The sequence below is a fragment of the Ranitomeya imitator genome, chromosome 6, assembly GCF_032444005.1.
Source record: "Ranitomeya imitator isolate aRanImi1 chromosome 6, aRanImi1.pri, whole genome shotgun sequence".
NCBI classification, from domain to species: domain Eukaryota; kingdom Metazoa; phylum Chordata; class Amphibia; order Anura; family Dendrobatidae; genus Ranitomeya; species Ranitomeya imitator.
The window spans coordinates 510,292,943-510,312,962 of NC_091287.1; the positions used below are offsets into that span (position 1 = coordinate 510,292,943).

The 20,020-nt window shown below is 45.1% G+C and overlaps 2 protein-coding genes across 3 annotated transcripts in view; both read left to right on the forward strand.

The window, feature by feature from the left end:
* The window catches only part of EMC2 (ER membrane protein complex subunit 2), an 81,280-nt gene extending 61,583 nt beyond the window's left edge, over window positions 1–19,697 (forward strand). For both annotated transcript variants that reach the window (XM_069731779.1, XM_069731778.1), the window contains exon 12: window positions 19,027–19,697. In XM_069731779.1, the coding sequence (XP_069587880.1) occupies window positions 19,027–19,113 (87 nt within the window). In that variant the 3' untranslated portion in view covers window positions 19,114–19,697. The remainder of the gene's footprint in view (window positions 1–19,026) is intronic.
* On the forward strand, window positions 772–16,920 carry LOC138642292 (lamina-associated polypeptide 2, isoforms alpha/zeta-like). Its single transcript, XM_069730373.1, has 3 exons — window positions 772–879; window positions 957–1,920; window positions 16,835–16,920. Exons 2-3 carry the CDS (start codon window positions 996–998, stop codon window positions 16,918–16,920), a joined length of 1,011 nt encoding a protein of 336 aa, XP_069586474.1. The 5' UTR covers window positions 772–879; window positions 957–995.
* Window positions 19,698–20,020: the final 323 nt, after the last annotated feature.

Below are 20,020 nucleotides of genomic sequence, written 5' to 3' on the forward strand. Positions count from 1 at the left end.
CAGGCCGGCCGGCCGATTACGGTAGCGGGGGGGTCTCCTACCTCGGCCGGTGCGGAGATCCCTGGAGACGCCACGGTGGTCCTTGCTGGACTTCACGGCAGTGGCGTTCGCAGCAGGGAGCGGAGTCCGGAGGATTTCCTGCCTCCATCAGCGTCAGCGCAGGTAAGTATTCCCATTGGTGGTGCAGCGGTATGGTGGGGCTGCGGGTGCCGGGCTCAGGCGTGTGGGTGAGCTCCCGGAGCGCTGCGCTCCATTCCCCGGCGTCCTGCACAGCTCTCAGCGCGTGCTGGAGCATTTCCGGGTGCAGTGACGTGGGGGGGCGGAGTTAGCGGCCGCTTCCGGGTCGCCGGACGTCTGCGCATGCGCAGTCGTTCCAATATGGCGGCGCCCATCGCGTCTGTGTGCCGGTTTTTGACCGCAAGATCTCCTGCCCTCTGCTGTATCCTGGGCCAATAGGGACAGCGCTGGCCCATCTGCTGACCGGATCCAAGGGGTATTTATGCAGGTGGAGATGTCAGATCCCTGCTTTTGGTCGCATTTCGTCATGGAGAGTGGTGGTGAGCATCAGCAGCTGCCAGACGAGGTACGTCAGAAGCCCAAACAGAAGGATAGAGGCGACCAGCCCAGTCGTAAGAGCTCTTCCGAACAAGGATCCAGAGCTTCGACTAAAGAGACCCCTCGGATTCCGGTATTGTACTTTGGCGCACGGGTAAGTGATCTACGTGAAAGTTCACTCTGTGACACGGGCCCCTTTATACTTTATAATTCCAGGGGAAGAAGAGTACGGGGAAGTCTAAACATAAGGAATGTGCCCTCTGTGGAGTCCCTCTACCTGACTCTTGTTCAAAAAAATTATGTGCCCCCTGTATACAGCAGACGGTGAGGTCTACAGGAGCGGGTTGGTGGTAGTGACTTTAGGTCAGATATTAGTTATCTCCTATATTGTCCTCCCCTAGGTAGCAGAAGAGTCCGTAACTCCGGCAAATCTGAGGGAAATGATCCGGCTGGAAGTAAGGGAATCACTACGGTCCCTATCCCAAGCGGAAGGCTCAAAGCATAGGACTCTCTTGGACTCTAATTCTTCAGAGGAAGAAAGAGAGGAGAATTCCTATCTCTCCAGTCCTCTCTCCTCTTCATCAGATGAGGAGTCAGGACGATTCTGTCTACCCTTGGATAGAATCGACAAAGTCGTCAAATCAGTCAGAGGCACCATGGGTATAGAGGAACCTAAATCACAGCCCTCGAAACAGGAGATGATGTTTAGCGGACTTGATCGTAAAAAACATAGATCTTTCCCGGTAAACGAAAAGATTCAGGACTTAATCCTTAGAGAATGGAAGCAACCAGAAAAAAAGGGGGCCTTACCACCAGCGTTAAAATGCAGGTATCCCTTTGACGATCCGGTTGTGGATACATGGGATAAAGCTCCTAAACTGGACGCGGCTGTTGCAAAGGCGTCAAAAAAGGCCTCATTACCCTTTGAGGATATGGGAAACCTCAAGGATCCTCTGGACAGAAAGGCAGATATATTCCTTAAAGGTACCTGGGAGATGGCGGCTGGATCTCTCAGACCAGCCGTAGCGGCAACATGTACGGCCAGATCTTTAATGGTCTGGCTAGATCAGTTAGAGTCTCAGCTTAAGGACGGTGCATCCAGGGATACTATTCTGAAGGCTCTACCGACCATCCAGAATGCTGCAGCCTTCCTATCGGACGCATCGGTGGACTCTGTCAGAATGGCGGCCAGAGCGGCAGGACTATCCAACGCGGCTCGCAGGGCCTTGTGGCTGAAATGCTGGTCAGGTGACATTCAGTCTAGAACCAAGCTCTGCGCCATTCCGTGCGAAGGACAATATCTCTTCGGTCCAACTCTGGACGAGTTGTTGGAAAAAGCAGGGGATGACAAAAAGAAATTCCCTAGTCTATATTCATCTTACCGCCGGCCCTTCAATCGAAGGAGATTTGGTCGCGGGAAAAAACGCGGGTCCTCTCCCACTAGAGAAAGTTTCAGATGGGAAGACAGACGCGGTAGAGGTACGGGCTATATGTTTCGCCGTTCCTCAAAGGATCAGAAAAAACCGGACCAATGACTAGCGATCCCTGTGGGGGGTAGACTGTCAGCATTCTCTTCAGCTTGGCTTGACATTACAAACAGTAAATGGGTCAGAGGCATCATTACTGAAGGTCTAAAACTGGACTTCAATCACTGGCCTCGTGAAAAATTTAAATTAACCCCTTTACGTTCCTCCCCCCTTGAGCAAGCAGCCCTGGAAGCAGAGGTTATCAACTTATGTTCCAAGAACGTGCTGATTGAAATTCCGGAATCAGAAAGAGGAAGGGGATTTTATTCTCCTCTTTTTCTGATTAAGAAACCAGACGGATCTTTTAGAACGATCATTAATCTCAGATGTCTTAATGAGTTCCTGGTCAATGAATCATTTAAAATGGAAACAATCAATTCAGCAATAAAAATGTTGTTTAATCACTGTTTCATGGTAGTGGTAGATCTAAAAGATGCATACTATCATGTTCCAATACATGAACACTTCCAGAGATTCCTGAGGGTAGCTGTGTCAATGGGGGGCCAGATTCGCCATTTCCAGTTCAGAGCTCTTCCCTTCGGCTTATCAGCAGCTCCTAGGGTGTTTACAAAGTTAGTGGCCGAAGTCATGGCACACTTACGAGAGTCTGACATCCTAATTATTCCCTACTTGGATGACTTTCTTATAGTAGGGAGCTCTGAAGACCATTGCCGTTCTCAGCTAGAGACAGCCACATCCGAACTTGAGCATCTGGGGTGGATCGTAAATTACGAAAAATCTCGTTTACAGCCCCAGAAAATACAAAGATTTTTGGGACTATTGTTAAACTCAGAATCCCAACAGTGTTGTCTTCCACCCGACAAGTTGTTACATATCCAACAACAGGTGTCTAGGGCAATTGATAAGCCATCCATGACCCTTAGACAGGCTATGTCACTATTGGGTTCTTTAACCCCTTGCATTCCCGCTGTCCGTTGGGCCCAGTTCCTCACCAGACCATTACAATCCGAGGTGCTGGTTAATGATAGAATCTTACAGGGGTCCCTGCAGGATCAGATTACCTTGGTCCAAAAGCACTCACTTCTCTTAGGTGGTGGCTAGACAGTAAAAACTTATCGGCGGGAGTTCCCTGGGTGTCACAGGTAACACGTGTGGTAACTACAGACGCTAGCCCTACGGGTTGGGGAGCACACATGGATGACATGATGGTTCAGGGTCTATGGTTCCCTCCCCTAACATCAGCCTCCTCCAACCAGAAAGAGTTAATGGCAGTAGAGCTTTCAGTGAAAAAATTCCTCATATATCTACAGGGTCATCATGTCAAGATCCTATCGGACAACCAGGTGGCGGTCGCATACATAAATCATCAGGGTGGAACTCATTCCGAGTCACTGATGAGAGTGGCGGATCGTCTGTTCCAGACAGCAGAAAATCACTTCTTATCCCTAACTGCTCTACACATAAGAGGAAAAGAAAACATCAAAGCGGACTTTCTAAGCCGCAACACCTTGAGACAAGGGGAATGGTCCCTAAACAATTACGTGTTCGATCAGATCGTCCACAAATGGGGACATCCAGAAGTAGACTTATTTGCTACCAGGGACAACCGGAAGACAACAAAATTTTGTTCCCTAAATCCCAGAGAAAATCCTCTGTCGGTAGACGCTTTTCTGATCAGATGGGATTTTCAACTGGCATATGCATTTCCTCCACTAGGCCTGATACCCTTAGTAGTCAGGAAGATAAGAGAAGATCGAGCCAGAGTTATATTGATTGCCCCATTCTGGCCCAGAAGGGCCTGGTTCACTTGGCTCAGGATCATGTCAGTGGAAGACCCCTGGGTACTTCCGGACATTCCAGATCTGCTCTACCAGGGGCCGATCAGCCATCCTCAAGTAAAGAATCTCCATTTAACGGCATGGATTTTGAAAGGGCGTTACTAAAAAGCAAAGGGTTCTCCCCGAGTCTAATTGAGACCCTTATGAAAAGTAGAAAGCAAATAACCACAACAATCTACGCTAGGACCTGGCGGAAATTTCTGGCCTCTTCTGATTTTAATTTAGAAGAGGGATTACCTATTAAACAAATCTTAGAATTTCTGCAAAAAGGCCTAGAGCTAGATCTATCCACTAGTACTCTAAGAGTACAGGTCTCGGCCCTAGGGGCTCTATTTTCATGTAACATCGCCAATAATTATTGGATCTCAAGGTTCATTAAAGCTTCTATTAGATCTAGACCCATACATAAAGATAGATCTATGCCTTGGGATCTCAACCTAGTCCTGTCAGCATTGACTAGAGAGCCGTTTGAACCATTACATTCAGCTTCAATTAAGGCCCTATCTCTTAAGACAGCCTTTCTTGTGGCAATTAAATCTGCTCGTAGAGTTGGAGACATACAAGCGCTCTCCAGGGTATCCCCTTATACAGAGTTTCTACCAGACAGAGTAATCCTCAGACCTGACCCAGCCTATTTACCGAAAGTGTCATCACGGTTTCACAGGACACAGGAGATAGTTTTACCATCCTTCCTTCCCAATCCCTCCAACCCTAAAGAAGAACTACTCCATACATTAGATCTTAGGAGATGCCTGCTAGAATACATCTCTATTACTGACACTTGGAAGAAAGATAATGCGTTGTTTTTATCTTTCCAAAACCCTAGAAAGGGACTTAGGGTATCAAAGTACACACTAGCAAAGTGGATTAGGGAGGCTATCTCTTTGGCTTACACTGCAGGTGGGGGTCCGGCTCCGCAGAATCTGAGGGCGCATTCCACCAGGGCCATGGCTACATCCTGGGCGGAAAAGTCTGGAGTATCAATCGACCAGATATGTAAGGCGGCCACATGGTCATCCCCGTCCACCTTCTTTAAGCACTATAGGTTGGATTTGGGGGCTTCCTCTGATCTCACATTCGAGTTAAGGGTGCTACAGGCCATAGTCCCTACCTAAGGAAGCTTACATCTCTGTAATTCTCTCGTCGTGCTGTCATGGGAGTCCGAGTAAAGCATTAAGCTACTTACTGGTAGCGGCATTTCTCGGAGGCCCATGACAGCACCCTTAGTTCCCTCCCTATTCACGTGGGGGTTGCACTCCATATAAATGTATATATTTCACAATATGATACCAGTCCCAATAGATGTCTGCTATTTTTGTATATAATCTGTATATAGTGTATATTTTTGTGTACCACTAACCGCGGTAGTCCTCTCAAGACTCTGAAATACAACTGAGGCAAGGGAGAGGTACCGCCCTTTTGTATCTGTAGGTTTCCTGTTCCTAATGGGCGGATCCCCTCTCTCGTCGTGCTGTCATGGGCCTCCGAGAAATGCCGCTACCAGTAAGTAGCTTAATGCTGTTTTCACACATCCTGGAATTTCACTGTTTTTTAGGGTTTGCATTAGTTCATGTAAATAACAGGTCTACAACTGTGAATATTTTTTTGTGTGAAGCAAACAAATAAAACAAAATAACTGAAAACTTCAGTGTGCATAGCTATTCCTCCCACTAAAGTCAGTACTTTGTAGAGCCTCCTTTTGTGGCAGTTTTGCCCATTCCTCAAAGCAAAACTGCTCCAGGTGTCTCAAGTTAGATGTTTCCTCTGGTGAACAGTAACCTTCCAAGTCTGACCACAGATTCTCAATTAGATTAAGGTCTGGACTTTGTTTAGGCCACTACAAAACATTGACATGTTTACCTTTAAATGACTGGAGTGATGCTTTAGCAGTATGTTTTGGGTTATTGTCTTGTTGGAAGGTGAACCTCCGTCCCAGTCTCAAATCACTGACAGACTGAAACAGGTTTTGCTTAAGAACATGCCTGCATTTCCACCATCCATCTTCCTCTCAACTGAATCCATTTTCCCTCTCCCTGCTGCCGTAAAACATCCCCAAAGCATGATGCTTCCACCACAGTGTTTCACTGTAGGGATGGTGTTCTTGGGTCGATGAGCTGTGTAGGTTTGGAGCCAGACTTAGTGTTTTCTGTGGTAGCCAAAAAGTTACATTTTGTCGTATCTGACCACAGCATCTTCCTCCATACATTTGGGGAGTCTCTTACATGTCTTTTGGCAAACTCAAAATGAGCCTTAGAATTTTTGTGTGTAAGTAAAGACTTTTTTTTTTTTTCTGCCCACGCTTTCGTAAAGACCACCTCTATGGAGTGTATGGCTTATTGTGGTCGTATGGACAGATACTCCAGACTTTGCTTGGGAACTCTGTAGCTCCTTTAGTGTTGCTTTGGTCTTGGGCTGAGTGTTTTGGTAGGTGGCCCTCTCTTGGAAGGCTTGTTGTGGTACCATGTTCTTTCCATTTGATGGTGCTCTGGGGAATCATTAGAGATTGGGATATTTTTTTTATAACCCAACCCTGACTTGTTGTCAACAACTTTTGTCCCTGACTTGTTTGGAGATCTCCTTGGTCTTCATGGTGTGATTCGGTCAGTGGTGCCTCTTGACTAATGGTGTTGCAGCCTCTGGGGCCTTTCAGAAAAGGTAAAGTGTATATAGTTATAGTGACAGACATGTGACACTTCGACTGCACCCAGGGGGACGTGCTGTCACTAAGCATGGGACTTCTGAAGGTAATTGCTTGCATCAGACATTTTTAGAAGCTTCATAGCAAAAGGGTGAATACATATACACGACAATTTTTAGTTTATGGGATCCAATATTTTTCTCACTTCATTAGACTGATGCATCACAAACAAATCGGATTCCTAATATATTTAAACACAGAATGTAATGTTACAAAATGGTTAAAAAGCCAAGAGGGTGAATACTTTCGCAAGCCACTGTATTTGCCTCACTCCTTTATGTGATGCACGTCCAACGGTGGTCATTCCTTCTTCGCAGAACTACTTGCTTTTCGGCAATCTTGGTCAGCGGATTTGCATGCCTTAAAAGAGGGAAACTTGGCTGCGAGACGCCCTATATTATTACTAAGACATCACTTTAATGAGATCCCATTCACTTTTTTATTTTTCCAGTCAAACACTTTTTTTTTTTTTTTTTTGGACAGGTTATTGAATTTTAATACCCCCGAACCATGTTTATAATTGTAGATGTGGCAGAGCTGCGATCATTTTGGTGTAACCACTTCAGGTTGCTCCTTCTGATTAATGTAGACAGACTAATTGCTTGTCAGAGAAAATGACCTCCGTCAGCTGCTTGTAAGCCGGTGATTGGAATTATGTTTGACATCTACAATATATAAGAATTCTTCGAGAGCAGCTCGTCCAAGTACAGCTAAGTCCCGGCGGCCCGACTTTACTAGAACCTCGGAGTTTGCCGATTCTAATATAAATATTGTTTTTGCACACTGTCTTTTTAATCAGCATGTGGATCTTTTGGCTTCTAGATACCATCTTTTTACACTCCTCAACATTGAAATTGCAATAGCAAAAAGGAAAGTTGTGAGATTATGGGAATCGCAAATCGTGGAAAAAATGGAAGCAAGAATTTTCAAACATCTCAATTTATTTAGTATTTGAGTATGAGTCACCTTCAGAAATCCCGGCACTTACGGTGTATACTTGTCTATCAATGAGGTTATTAATGGTTGTCTAAGGAATTTTCTGCCACTGAATGCACTTGAGGAAATCATCAAGATCCACTGCTGGCAGCTCCTTTCCACCAGCTCAGTCTTACATTGATTTGGTTGTGAATCCAGTGGTAAGGCCATTTTTCCAAAATATCCCAGGAACTGTTTTTCAATACGGCAACACCAGGCCGCATAGCTGGTGCTACTTTGAGCAGCCTAAACGTACTACCATGGCCTGCAGCGTCACCGGACTTGTCTCATATCGAACACATCTGGGGCATCATTGGAAGACCATTACAAAGGAGCTGCCAGCAGTGGATTTTGATTATTTGCATTCAGCGTGGCAGGACGTTCTTCAGACAACCATTACTAACCTCAATGATAGTAGCTAAAGCTCTAAATGTCGGAATTTCTGCACTTGGCGCTCATACTCAATACTAAATAAATCAAGTTGTTTTTCTATTTTCCATTTTTTGTCATCATTTGCATTTCATTAACATGTCCGTGTCCTGTGATTACTAGATCTCCACTACTTTAGATTTTTTTTTTGTGTTGCAGTTTCGATGTTGAAGTGAATTTACAGTTTTACACTAAACCCTATTACATAAATTTGTTATTTAGACTCTGATTCGAAGCGAAACAACATGCTAAACACATTGCATCCAAGGCAAATGCCAATGGTCTAAAATTAGGCATAAATTTAAGATCCCAAATTTGTAAACTATTCCCTATTCATAGGGTAGGGGATAACTACCTGACCACTGGGAACCCCATTGATCTTGAGAACGGACCCAGCCTGGCATGCATGTCTTCTCCCTAGGAAGAAGAACGTACCGTGAGCCACTGCCACAAACCCCTCATGGTGGTGGCGATTTATCGCCCCAAAGAAACAAAATACAAGTTGAGTCCGGTATTGCAGCATGGCTACATTTAAGTTAGACGCTGAGCTGCAGTACCACACATGACCTGTAGTCAGTGGTGGCACTGTTTCTGGAAGAAAACATATATTTTTCTAATCCTATATAGCCTCTAGAAAGAAGTCGTGTCTTTGCTACTACAACTTCAACTCTTTTAGGAAAGCTTTCTCCTACATTTTGCATCATGTCTGCAGGGATTTGACCATTTTCAGCAAAGGACATTAATCTAGTTGACAGTGAGATTGTATTACATCGCTACACTTTTTATTCCACCGTTGACCCTTCGCAGGTACACAAGGCAAGTGTACTATACCCCATAATAGAAATAAGTTGTAGAGTTCATGGCTCTGGGGGCTCATGATTCCTCCCTACACCATGGAGAAGGTGACTGATGCTCCGAATGGTTGGACTGGGACTTTCTCGTTCCATCTGACGCTGGTCTTTTGCTTCACTTTTTCAGTTCCACATTCCAGTCACCTTTTACAATTAATAAAATACAAAGCTTCAGCGCACAGATGATCATCAAGTCACAAGAACGAGGCAAATCGTAAATTTTTTCCATTGGAGTTTAGCTCTATTCACTTCTGTCTCACCCTCATAAATCTGATTGGCGGGGACGAGGAGTGTCTCACCCTCATTGATCTGATCGGCGGGGACGAGGAGTGTCTCGCCCTCATTGATCTGATCAGCGGGGACGAGGAGTGTATGACCCCCATTGATCTGATCGGCGGGGACGAGGAGTGTCTGACCCCCATTGATCTGATTGGGGGTGGCGAGGAGTGTCTGACCCCCATTGATCTCATAGCCAATGATTTTTTTTTTCCTACACCAGATACAGCACCACCTCTGTTGAAAAGCTGTGTTTGACATTACAGGTCACCACCTTCCAATTACCGTGTATACTCGTGTATAAGCCGAGGCACCTAATTTTCCCATGAAGACTGGGAAATTTATTGACTCGCGTCGGGTATGCATTGTCCCCTCATCCCTGTCCTTGTATGCATGGCTCCCCGTCCCCGTCCTTGTCTGCGTGGCTGCCCGTCCCTGCGTGCCCTCGCTACGGTGCCAATAGTTCTTCCGGCTGAGCGATCATGTGTCCCTGTTTATTAAGGTAATGAATATTCACCTCTCTCCACGCCTGTGTGAGTGGAGAGGTGAATATTCATTACCTTAATGAGCGGGCACCCGTGATAGCCCAGCGGCTGTAACTGTGCGCGCTATAAGAGAAATGAATATTCATTGCCAGTGCAGTGATTTCTCTTTAGCAGCGGGCACAGGCTTTAGCTGCGTAGCCGGCTCCTGCCTCTGTGACCTGCTGCTCCGCCGCTGCCCCTCTTCTGCCATCTTCTGTCACAATGACTCGTGTACAACCCGAGTGGGGCGGTTTCGGCACAAAAAAATGTGCTGAAAAACTCAGCGTATATACGGTAGGCTGCAGTAATACTCAGCCAACAACACTTTTATTTCTGTTCCCGCACAACCGACTTTTAAGATCAGCATTTCTTTAGTTAACTACGTGTTTAAAAAAAAAAAAAAAAAAAAAATATATATATATATATATATATATATATATATATATATATATATATATATATATATATATATATATATATATATATATATATATATATATTTAGCAATATATATAATTTTTTTTTTTAATGTTTAATGTAGCACTCAGAAATACGACCTAATTTCTTCAAACGTCCCAGTGATTTTATCAAAAGATTCCCAGGAATTACGGCTGCTTTTTATATCAAAGCGGTTTCTGGAAGGAATTGAAGCTCCCGTGGCAGCAGATTACGACCGTTCCTGTTTGCCTGGGAATTGAAGGCGAGCGTCAGAAGAAAAGAGGTTCTGTTCTCCTTCAGGCCGGGCGTGCTTCGAGTTTATCAGCCAGCAGAGTGGAAATAAAGAGTAACCTGTGTCGCTGGACAAAGCCTTTTATCTGAGCCGGCAGCAGCTGTGGGAGCATTGTAGGTGCAGTACACCTAGAGCATTCAGTGCGGACACGTCTGATAGAGCCGTTAATAAAGGGAAGGTGCCATGAAAAAAAAATTTTTTTCAGAAATTGTAAAAATGTAAAGAATTAATGATTACATTTTCTTAAAAAATATCATTTGTTTATAATTTAGTAAAATATGAAAAATAATTTGAAAAGTTTTGGAATTTCCACTTTTCAACACTAGGGGGAGCAGCTGCTGAAATTTCAGAAAAACCTAGTGTACAAATAGCTCACATTACTGCACTGCAGTAATTATGGGCGGAGTCTGCTGACGGGTGTGATGTCTCCTCCCCTTCTGGGTGTTTGCTAAGGGATTAGAGAGGAGGATATTCAGGAACCCAGTGAGCAGCCATTTTGTTGGTGACTGCAGAGTATGGCTGCCGTCACACTAGCAGTATTTGGTCAGTATTTTACCTCAGTATTTGTAAGCCAAAACCAGGAGTGGAACAAATGGAGGAAAAGTATAATAGAAACATCTGCTCCACTTCTGTATTTATCACCCACTCCTGGTTTTGGCTACAAATACTGATGTAAAATACTGACCAAATACTGATTAGTGTGAAGGCAGCCTTATACTGACAAGTAGACAGTCACCAAGGATGGCAGGCAGCAAGGATTCTGGGAGATATTTGGTGGAGGGAGCAGGGTGACAGCAGCACAGAGTATTTCAGGAGAGCAGAGTGCTGGTCTATGGGGGCCCCCTGTTCGGTGCGCGGAGCAGCCAGGGATTGTACATAGAACGCTGTCTTTTATACACATGGATGGACCGTCTGCTCCACAGAAATCCAGGAAACATTTCTGCGGATTGATGGCCTGGTCTGATCCAGACTTTGCATGCAGACCCCATTCCCCTCCTCAGATCCTGTCTTCTCCATCCTGTCCTGGCAATATGTGAAAGCGAGGCGACAAGCGCAGTCTGGGGTGACGCTGGGAAGGAAATGTAGCCATATAGTAACGATAAAAATGAGACCCCTCTCTTCAGCTACCTCACCAGCCTTCCCCTGACTGCACCTAACGGAGGTCATGCTGCCCCCTCTATTACCCCAGACCTGCGTGCAGGTGCTCAGCCAGAACCACCATAGAATGGGTCCGCTTTCTGAAGATAATACTGCCATATTGTTCTCACATAATACCGCCATATAGATCACACACAATACTGTCATACAGTTCTCACATAATACCACCATATAGATCACACATAATACCGCCAGTGTTCTCATACCGCCATATAGATCACACATAATACCGCCAGTGTTCTCACATACCGCCATATAGATCACACATAATACCGCCAGTGTTCTCACATACCGCCATATAGATCACACATAATACCGCCAGTGTTCTCACATACCGCCATATAGATCATACATAATACCGCCAGTGTTCTCACATACCGCCATATAGATCACACATAATACCGCCAGTGTTCTCACATACCGCCATATAGATCACACATAATACCGCCAGTGTTCTCACATACCACCATATGCTTCTCACATAATACCGCCATATAGATCACACACAATACTATCAAATAGATCACACAATACTGTCATACAGTTCTCACATAATACCACCATATAGATCACACATAATACCGCCAGTGTTCTCACATAATACCGCCATATAGATCACACATAATACCGCCAGTGTTCTCACCACCATATAGATCACACATAATACCGCCAGTGTTCTCACATACCACCATATGCTTCTCACATAATACCGCCATATAGATCACCCATAATGCCGCCACATAGACCTCACATGTATTGTAAATAAAGACTCGGCCAGAATAAAGTCCTTTATTAATCTTTTTTATACCATACCGAACGCATAATCCTCGACTCCCTCATCTCCCACAACAAAAATAATAAACCACAATGGGGAAAGACACGCAGGGGGAGAGGAGTGCATAGGAGAGGATTAGATACTGACTGCTGAGCCGTGTATCTAATCCTATCTTGTGTGATACTGTACACAGGACAGGATTAGCTACACAGGACAGAGGTAGCAGTGGTAGATGGTATATAGAGGCAGGCAGCAGTGGTAGATGGTATATAGAGGCAGGCAGCAGTGGTAGATGGTATATAGAGGCAGGCAGCAGTGGTAGATGGTATATAGAGGCAGGCAGCAGTGGTAGATGGTATATAGAGGCAGGCAGCAGTGGTAGATGGTATATAGAGGCAGGCAGCAGTGGTAGATGGTATATAGAGGCAGGCAGCAGTGGTAGATGGTATATAGAGGCAGGCAGCAGTGGTAGATGGTATATAGAGGCAGGCAGCAGTGGTAGGTGGTATACAGAGGCAGGTAGCGGTGCTATACAGAGGCAGGTAGCGGTGCTATACAGAGGCAGGCAGCAGTGGTAGATGGTATATAGAGGCAGGCAGCACTGTTAGGTGGTATACAGAGGCAGGCAGCAGTGGTAGATGGTATATAGAGGCAGGCAGCAGTGGTAGGTGGTATACAGAGGCAGGTAGCGGTGGTATACAGAGGCAGGTAGCGGTGGTATACAGGGGCTGGTAGCGGTGGTATACAGGGGCTGGTAGCGGTGGTATACAGGGGCTGGTAGCGGTGGTATATAGTGGCTGGTAGCAGTGGTATATAGTGGCTGGTAGCAGTGGTATATAGGGGCAGGTAGCAGTGGTATATAGTGGCTGGTAGCAGTGGTATATAGTGGCTGGTAGCAGTGGTATATAGGGGCAGGAAGCAGTGGTATATAGGGGCAGGTAGCAGTGGTATATAGGGGCAGGTAGCAGTGGTATATAGTGGCTGGTAGCAGTGGTATATAGGGGCAGGAAGCAGTGGTATATAGGGGCTGGTAGCAGTGGTATATAGGAGCAGGTAGCAGTGGTATATAGGGGCTGGTAGCAGTGGTATATAGGGGCAGGTAGCAGTGGTATATAGGGACAGGTAGCAGTGGTATATAGGGGCAGGTAACAGTGGTATATAGGGGCAGGTAGCAGTGGTATATAGTGGCTGGTAGCAGTGGTATATAGTGGCTGGTAGCAGTGGTATATAGGGGCAGGTAGCAGTGGTATATAGGGGCAGGTAGCAGTGGTATATAGGGGCAGGTAGCAGTGGTATATAGGGGCTGGTAGCAGTGGTATATAAGAGCAGGTAACAGTGGTATATAGGGGCAGGTAGCAGTGGTATATAGGGGCAGGTAGCAGTGGTATATAGGGGCTGGTAGCAGTGGTATATAGGGGCATGTAGCAGTGGTATATAGGGGCAGGTAGCAGTGGTATATAGGAGCAGGTAGCAGTGGTATATAGGGGCAGGTAGCAGTGGTATATAGGGGCATGTAGCAGTGGTATATAGGGGCATGTAGCAGTGGTATATAGGGGCTAGTAGCAGTGGTATATAGGGGCTTGTAGCAGTGGTATATAGGAGCAGGTAGCAGTGGTATATAGGGGCAGGTAGCAGTGGTATATAGGGGCATGTAGCAGTGGTATATAGGGGCATGTAGCAGTGGTATATAGGGGCTAGTAGCAGTGGTATATAGGGGCTTGTAGCAGTGGTATATAGGGGCAGGTAGCAGTGGTATATAGGGGCTGGTAGCAGTGGTAGATGCATAAGAAAATAGAAACTCTGTACTTACCTTCAGTCCTCTCCCAGGAAGTGCTGAGTCATGTTCAGGGCAGAGCAGTGTGACGATCTCCCTGCTCTGAACGGCAGTGAGCAGTGATTGCAGCCTGTGCTGTAATACTAAGTACAGGCTGCAATCACAGCTCCTGGCTGCAGATACTCACCCCGGACCTCTCTTCCCAGCAGCAGCTTCTCCCTGGCAGCTCCTGCTATGATCGCACTCAGTGTGTGCGATGACAGAGGAAAAAAACAAAATGGCCGCGATCTCCTCTCACAGCTGTGACGTAGCAGCCAAGTGGGCGTGCCCAAGTCACAGCTGAGAGGCAGGAGAAGCGGTCGGAGCCCGACTGTTGGCTCCTATGTCCATGGCTGCCGTAAGTGAGGTGTGCAAGTGTCGTGTCCAGACACTTACACCCACACTAATGAAAATGGCGGCCTCCAGTGGCAAAAGTAAAAATGAATAAATAAAAAAGTATTAAAGTACTACATTTACTTTTGTATTAAAAATAATTGATTATATAATCAATAATTATTAATACAAAAACTAAAATCACGGCACCCTCCCTTTAAGGCACAGGCGGCTGCTGCTCTGAAGAACAGATACGCCATCTCTGCCACTATGTGGTAGATGTAAGTGATGTATGGGGTGGGATACGGCAGCCCCATACTAAGTAGCCTCTGCCGAGTACTGTGAATATGGGATAAAGTGCAGTGCTCTGCAACAGCCGCCAATCAATAAGTAGTTCCGGACCGGTGTCGGACCCCCATTGGTCTCAGATGACCTATCCAATGGCCATCAGTTGTTAAAGTGGTATTCCCATCTCCAAGATCCTATCTCAATATGTAGTAGGTGTAATAATATCAAATACCTTCAATTAGAAATTTAGCCTAGTTCTTCAGATTCACTGTGTCGATTGACTGATGCATTGACTACCCACTGTATGGGTAATTTTCATCGAGACAGGTATGTCTTCTGGCCTTTTTTTTGGATCAATGGACATGTGAGCAATCTCATAGAACAAGAACCCTCTGTATTCTATTTGTGAAATACACAGAACGCATATGTGACTCATGGGCGTCTGAGGCCTAATGCCAAAGATTATGCTTTTCCTCCCTTTATTAGAGTGAAGAGTCTCCGGAAAAGGGAATCTGTCACCAGGTTTTTATCAGGTAGTATTACCTGGCCCCACCACTGATTCGTAGCTCTCTGCCTATGCACAGCGTACATAGAAAGCTGCCAATCAGTGGTGGGGGTGGGGTTATACAGAGCTCATGATTATGGAGGACTACCTAGCAGCAGATTTACTAGTCCCCTAGTGAAAATGGAATTTATATCATGAAATTATCTAAACTTAAGTAAACAGCCCAGTACGTGACACATCTCTAGAATTGGGGTCTCTGCCCCCCTACATTATGCTGCTCTCAGATGGGTTATATGGTTACAGATTTCCTAGCATATTTCTATGTAGAGGAAAAAAGTCATCTCGGAGAGGAACTAATTCTAATTCTTGAGGTCATATTGCTGTAAAGAGGAGTTTTTACCAGTTTCCACCTATCCACTGAATAGATTGTAACTGGCAAATAGTGGCGGTCCAACCCAGGATCACGGCTGATCGCCAGAACACGGCAGACTCCAGGATCCCCATTGAGAATGGTCTGGTGTTAGCGTCTTGGGGGCGGCCGGAGATATCACTGTGCTGTGCTTAACCTATGCCATTAACACTGCATGGAAACTGAACACTTGATGCCACCACTAAGGACTACTACTAGCTGGTGGCCACATCTCTGGGATCTACTGATCCAACAAGAAAGAGGATTGTATAATACGTATCCAAGGGTTTCCAGTTACAGCAAGTGATGGCGCACTGCCACGATCTGCCGTCACCCCGGTGGAAGACCGTACGACTGCAGGACCAGATTACGCAGGGCTTGATTGTTGTCTGCTGTGTGGACACACAAACCTGAAGATGCAAAGTAATTATAGTTTGTGAAGTTGCTCCATTTTTGATGCACTATAACAATTTTGCAAAATGCGTTGCAAAGACTGGTAAACCCTTTAAGAGAGGTTATCTGGGATGTTGCTTACTATTTTTTTTTTTTGTTTCAGGCTAAGAACGTCTTGGCAGGTACTTACTAACAACCTGCCTGTTCTGGCTCAGGGACTGCTCGTGCTGGCGATTCTCCTGCTTCTGGTGATGTCACATCGACAGACCAGCTTCTCTTCGTGTGTTCTGCAGACGGGGCGTCCCTGCCGATGTCATCCTGATAGGTAGCCATCTGAGTCGGCTGTCAATCAGCATGACATCAGCAGACAGGAAATGACGCCGGGGAATCACCGGCAGAGATCGTCGCTGGGCAGAACGAGCAGGTAGTTAGCAACTTACCCTCATACAAAATAATAACCAAAGTCCCGGATAACCTCTTTAAAGGCACTATAGAACTTTGGAAAATCTAGTATAGTCAGTGCATTTACATGTGAGAGAGGTTTACGCATAACCCTGTAGCGCACATACAATGCCGCCATGAATTAATCTAAAGCCTGCTGTACAATTACAAGAGAAGACCTAAAGCGTTGCCAGGACCGAAACCAAATCTCGCAGTCCAATAAAACAAGATATGTGTTGTAGCCAAGAAAGGAAACAAATAGCTGCAGTCTAATAAAGTGCGATCCGTGGTGTAACCAGGACGTGGGACCGAGCAGATGCTTTTCCGTGCGCTCGTCCAATTCCTCTATTATTAAGTGATGGTGAAGACCTCAGCGGTGCTTACCTTTATCAAGCAGCGAGCGTGTAATAAAAGAGAAAAGCTGTTCCCGGCCAGTGATTGATCAGGTCGCGTAGCTGAAGGTCAGAAACAGGTTACCGGCAACTCCCAGCTCCTCGGTGGAACTGTTTCTTGATCACATAATCCTTCCCCACACATCATACCAGACTTACTAAATGAATGGAAGTTTTAGGGGGGGCGGCTCATAAATCACAGCTGTAATATTCAGCCTCTCAAAATAAAAAAGATAAAGTTTCTTGGTCTAAAGTGAACATTTAAACACTTAATACATTTTCGATATGGTTTCTTTTCTTTCCCTGTACCAAAAGCAAATTGCACAAGTGTTCTCTAGAGAAATGTTCACTTTATTGCCTGTGTATTGCAAATGCGCCTTTCACTGACAAAAGCCAGCCTTTTTTACCTGCTTTAATATGTGCCGCGTAATCCGGCCGATGAGGGATGGAGGTTGTCAGGGCCGTTAGAAAACTCATTTTAAAAGCAGCATGAAGCACTCAGCAGCTTCTCCATTCAAAGGGCTTCAGTCAACTCACAGAGCTGCCTGGCGGGGTAATTATAGGAAGATATAATTGGCCGGACTTAATTTCTTCCTGAGTGGAAATTAAACCTTAGTTTAATGGTGTAGTGGACTGTTAATCTTTCCTAGCGCTGCTGAGCTATCCAGTGGAAGACCATGGCTGCTCTTTGGCTCTTTTCTGTTGCGTAAGTTAAGTTTTAGGCCATTATCGTTGACCGTTTCTACATTTATTGGGAGGAAATGTTGAAAAACGACACGTTGGCTTTCTTGCTACTTTTATTTTGAGTGGCGGTACTCGCTTCTAGGGGTCTACATTCAGCCGTTGCTGGTGGGGTGCTCCCCATGTCATGGTGTCTATTTTTTTGAGATGTTCTTTCAACGCTTATGACTAGTGTTGAGCGAATCTGTTCGGAATCGGTCGCCGAATCTGAATTTGCATATTCGTGCCATATTGGTATCCTATTTGTGCCGAATTTATGTTTCATCAGTTCCAAACATATTCGTACTTTTCTACTCCCATTGACTCCAATGACGCTCGGCTAATAATGCAAAAACGATATTCGCAGCCGATCGGAATAGGAACCAAATTTTGAAAAATTCACTCAACTCTACTTATGACATGCCCGTTTCAGGTAAGCTGCGTTTACTCTGAACGATGATGATGTACGAACGTTATTGTTGTCCTCACTAATATTGCGCCATTAATTCCACTGCGCTTTACAGAAATTATCAACGCTGTCTCCATTGGAGCTATATTCCCGAGCAATAGGTCTTTGGAGTGCAGGAGGAAAGCCATACAAACTCTTTGCAGAGGTTGTTCTTGGTGGGATTTGAAGCCAGGACCCCAGCGCTGCAAAGTAAAAATGCTAACCACTGAGCCACCGTATATAAGAAGGCTTATTCATGATCATCTTTCATTGTAAACAGGCTGCTGATTAAAAAGAAAAAAGGCTTGTTAATCGGTGTCTTTTGTGTAGTGCATAATATCATCAGCAGCGCATCATCCTGTGTAAACAGGACTCTTGCTGCCGAGAGCGATTGCAGCTCATGTTCGCTGAGCGATCTATTAAAGATTGCTAAGCGCAGATCATTTACTTTGCTCTTTCTGTGTGAACAGGCTTTTAATTGATCAATAATCTGTAAATATTTAACGCTGCAAAATCGTACATTGTAAATGGACTTTAACCCTTAAAACTCACTATTACCGCTCTTGGAAATTAATGAATGAATTGACCACTGATTGTAACCGTCACCCTTAACAGTACTGTCAATATGAAGGCTCCACCATTGTTTCCAGTCTTTGTAGTATTTGGGGAAGAGTATCGAGTTTAATGTGAACTGAGACTTGTAGAGAGATCGTGCAACTGCAACATGGTCCAGGTCACTATGTTTAAATCCTAGCGGTCAGTCACAGGAAGTGAACGCTTCCCTCTCCTATCGTGCTTGTATCATGCAAGACAATTATAGTGGACAACCGGAAACTTTTCAGAAAAAAAAAAAAGATTTGACTGGAGATCAGTATTATCATCCTAGGCCCCAGCAAACATTTGAATGTTGAAGTCAACTCAAGCGGTTCCATAAAAATAGCTTCATTCTGAGCTCTTGCTAATGTGAATTAATAATTCTCCTTCTCAGCTTGCAGGCCGGACCATGACGGACTCGCAGATGTCTCTAAAGGCAGTAGAAAACATGCTGGAAACTTTACAGATTACACAGTCCTAAAATCTCAGTGCTGCCACCTGACGAGACGTTCCATGAACCCATCTACAGAGCATAGCGTGCCCATAGGATGTACGGTGCGGAAGCAGAGGGATTTATACAGTCTGCTCACCAAGATCCAGTGACCTCGCTGCGATTTAAAGATCGAAGACTTGTTTTGTTTTGTTTTTTTTGTCCTTGATTTTACTAAAGATGATGAACAGACTGTATGTTTAAAAGTCCACTTAAAAAATGTTGTGAAGTACGGAACCATTTTACGACAACATAGTGTATACATATTTCGTGATCAGAATATGGACTGCGATCCAAGGACTGGCCATGGGTCTCCTGAAACAAATTTGACATCTTCATAGGCACGTATGAGGCTGCGGAGTTCAGGCCGCAAGACCCCCCCGGCGGGTCCATTGAATCGTGAAACATAAATCTTGGAATCCAACCTTACAAAGGACATTCATTTTCGGTCTTTGAACAGCACTACTATGAAGAGGGTTGGGGCATCAGTTTATCATTTTAAAGACGTGATCACAAAAATAATAGTTTATTTAATGTTCACAATTCTGATAAAATCTTGCTTGCACCCACAATAATGAGTCTAGTTACTGCCTTATTTTACCAATCTTCATGTGCTCTATTGTACTCGGTTTACTCACGACATACCGTTAGGCGCTTCATTTCTTTGGACCTGTTTTACATTTTCATTAGCTGATGTACACTAGGTGTACTAAAAATGGCAAATTTAGACACACTATGTCACGATTCACACCGTGACAGTCACCCCTATGTCACGGATCGGGGTGACTTTAGGCCAACAGAAGGCTATCTCATGTGCAGGGGGCTTATCTTAGTTATCCCTCCACTGCTACAATGTGATGAAAAACCCACACACAAGGCTATTGACCTCTTAGTTTAC

Excerpts from the sequence above, each read along its gene's own strand:
- LOC138642292 (XM_069730373.1), top strand. The coding sequence starts at position 996 with ATGATCCGGCTGGAAGTAAGGGAATCACTACGGTCCCTATCCCAAGCG. Across the intron at positions 1,921-16,834 it reads TGACAAAAAGAAATTCCCTA|TGATGGTGAAGACCTCAGCG; the intron begins GTCTATATTCAT and ends TCTATTATTAAG.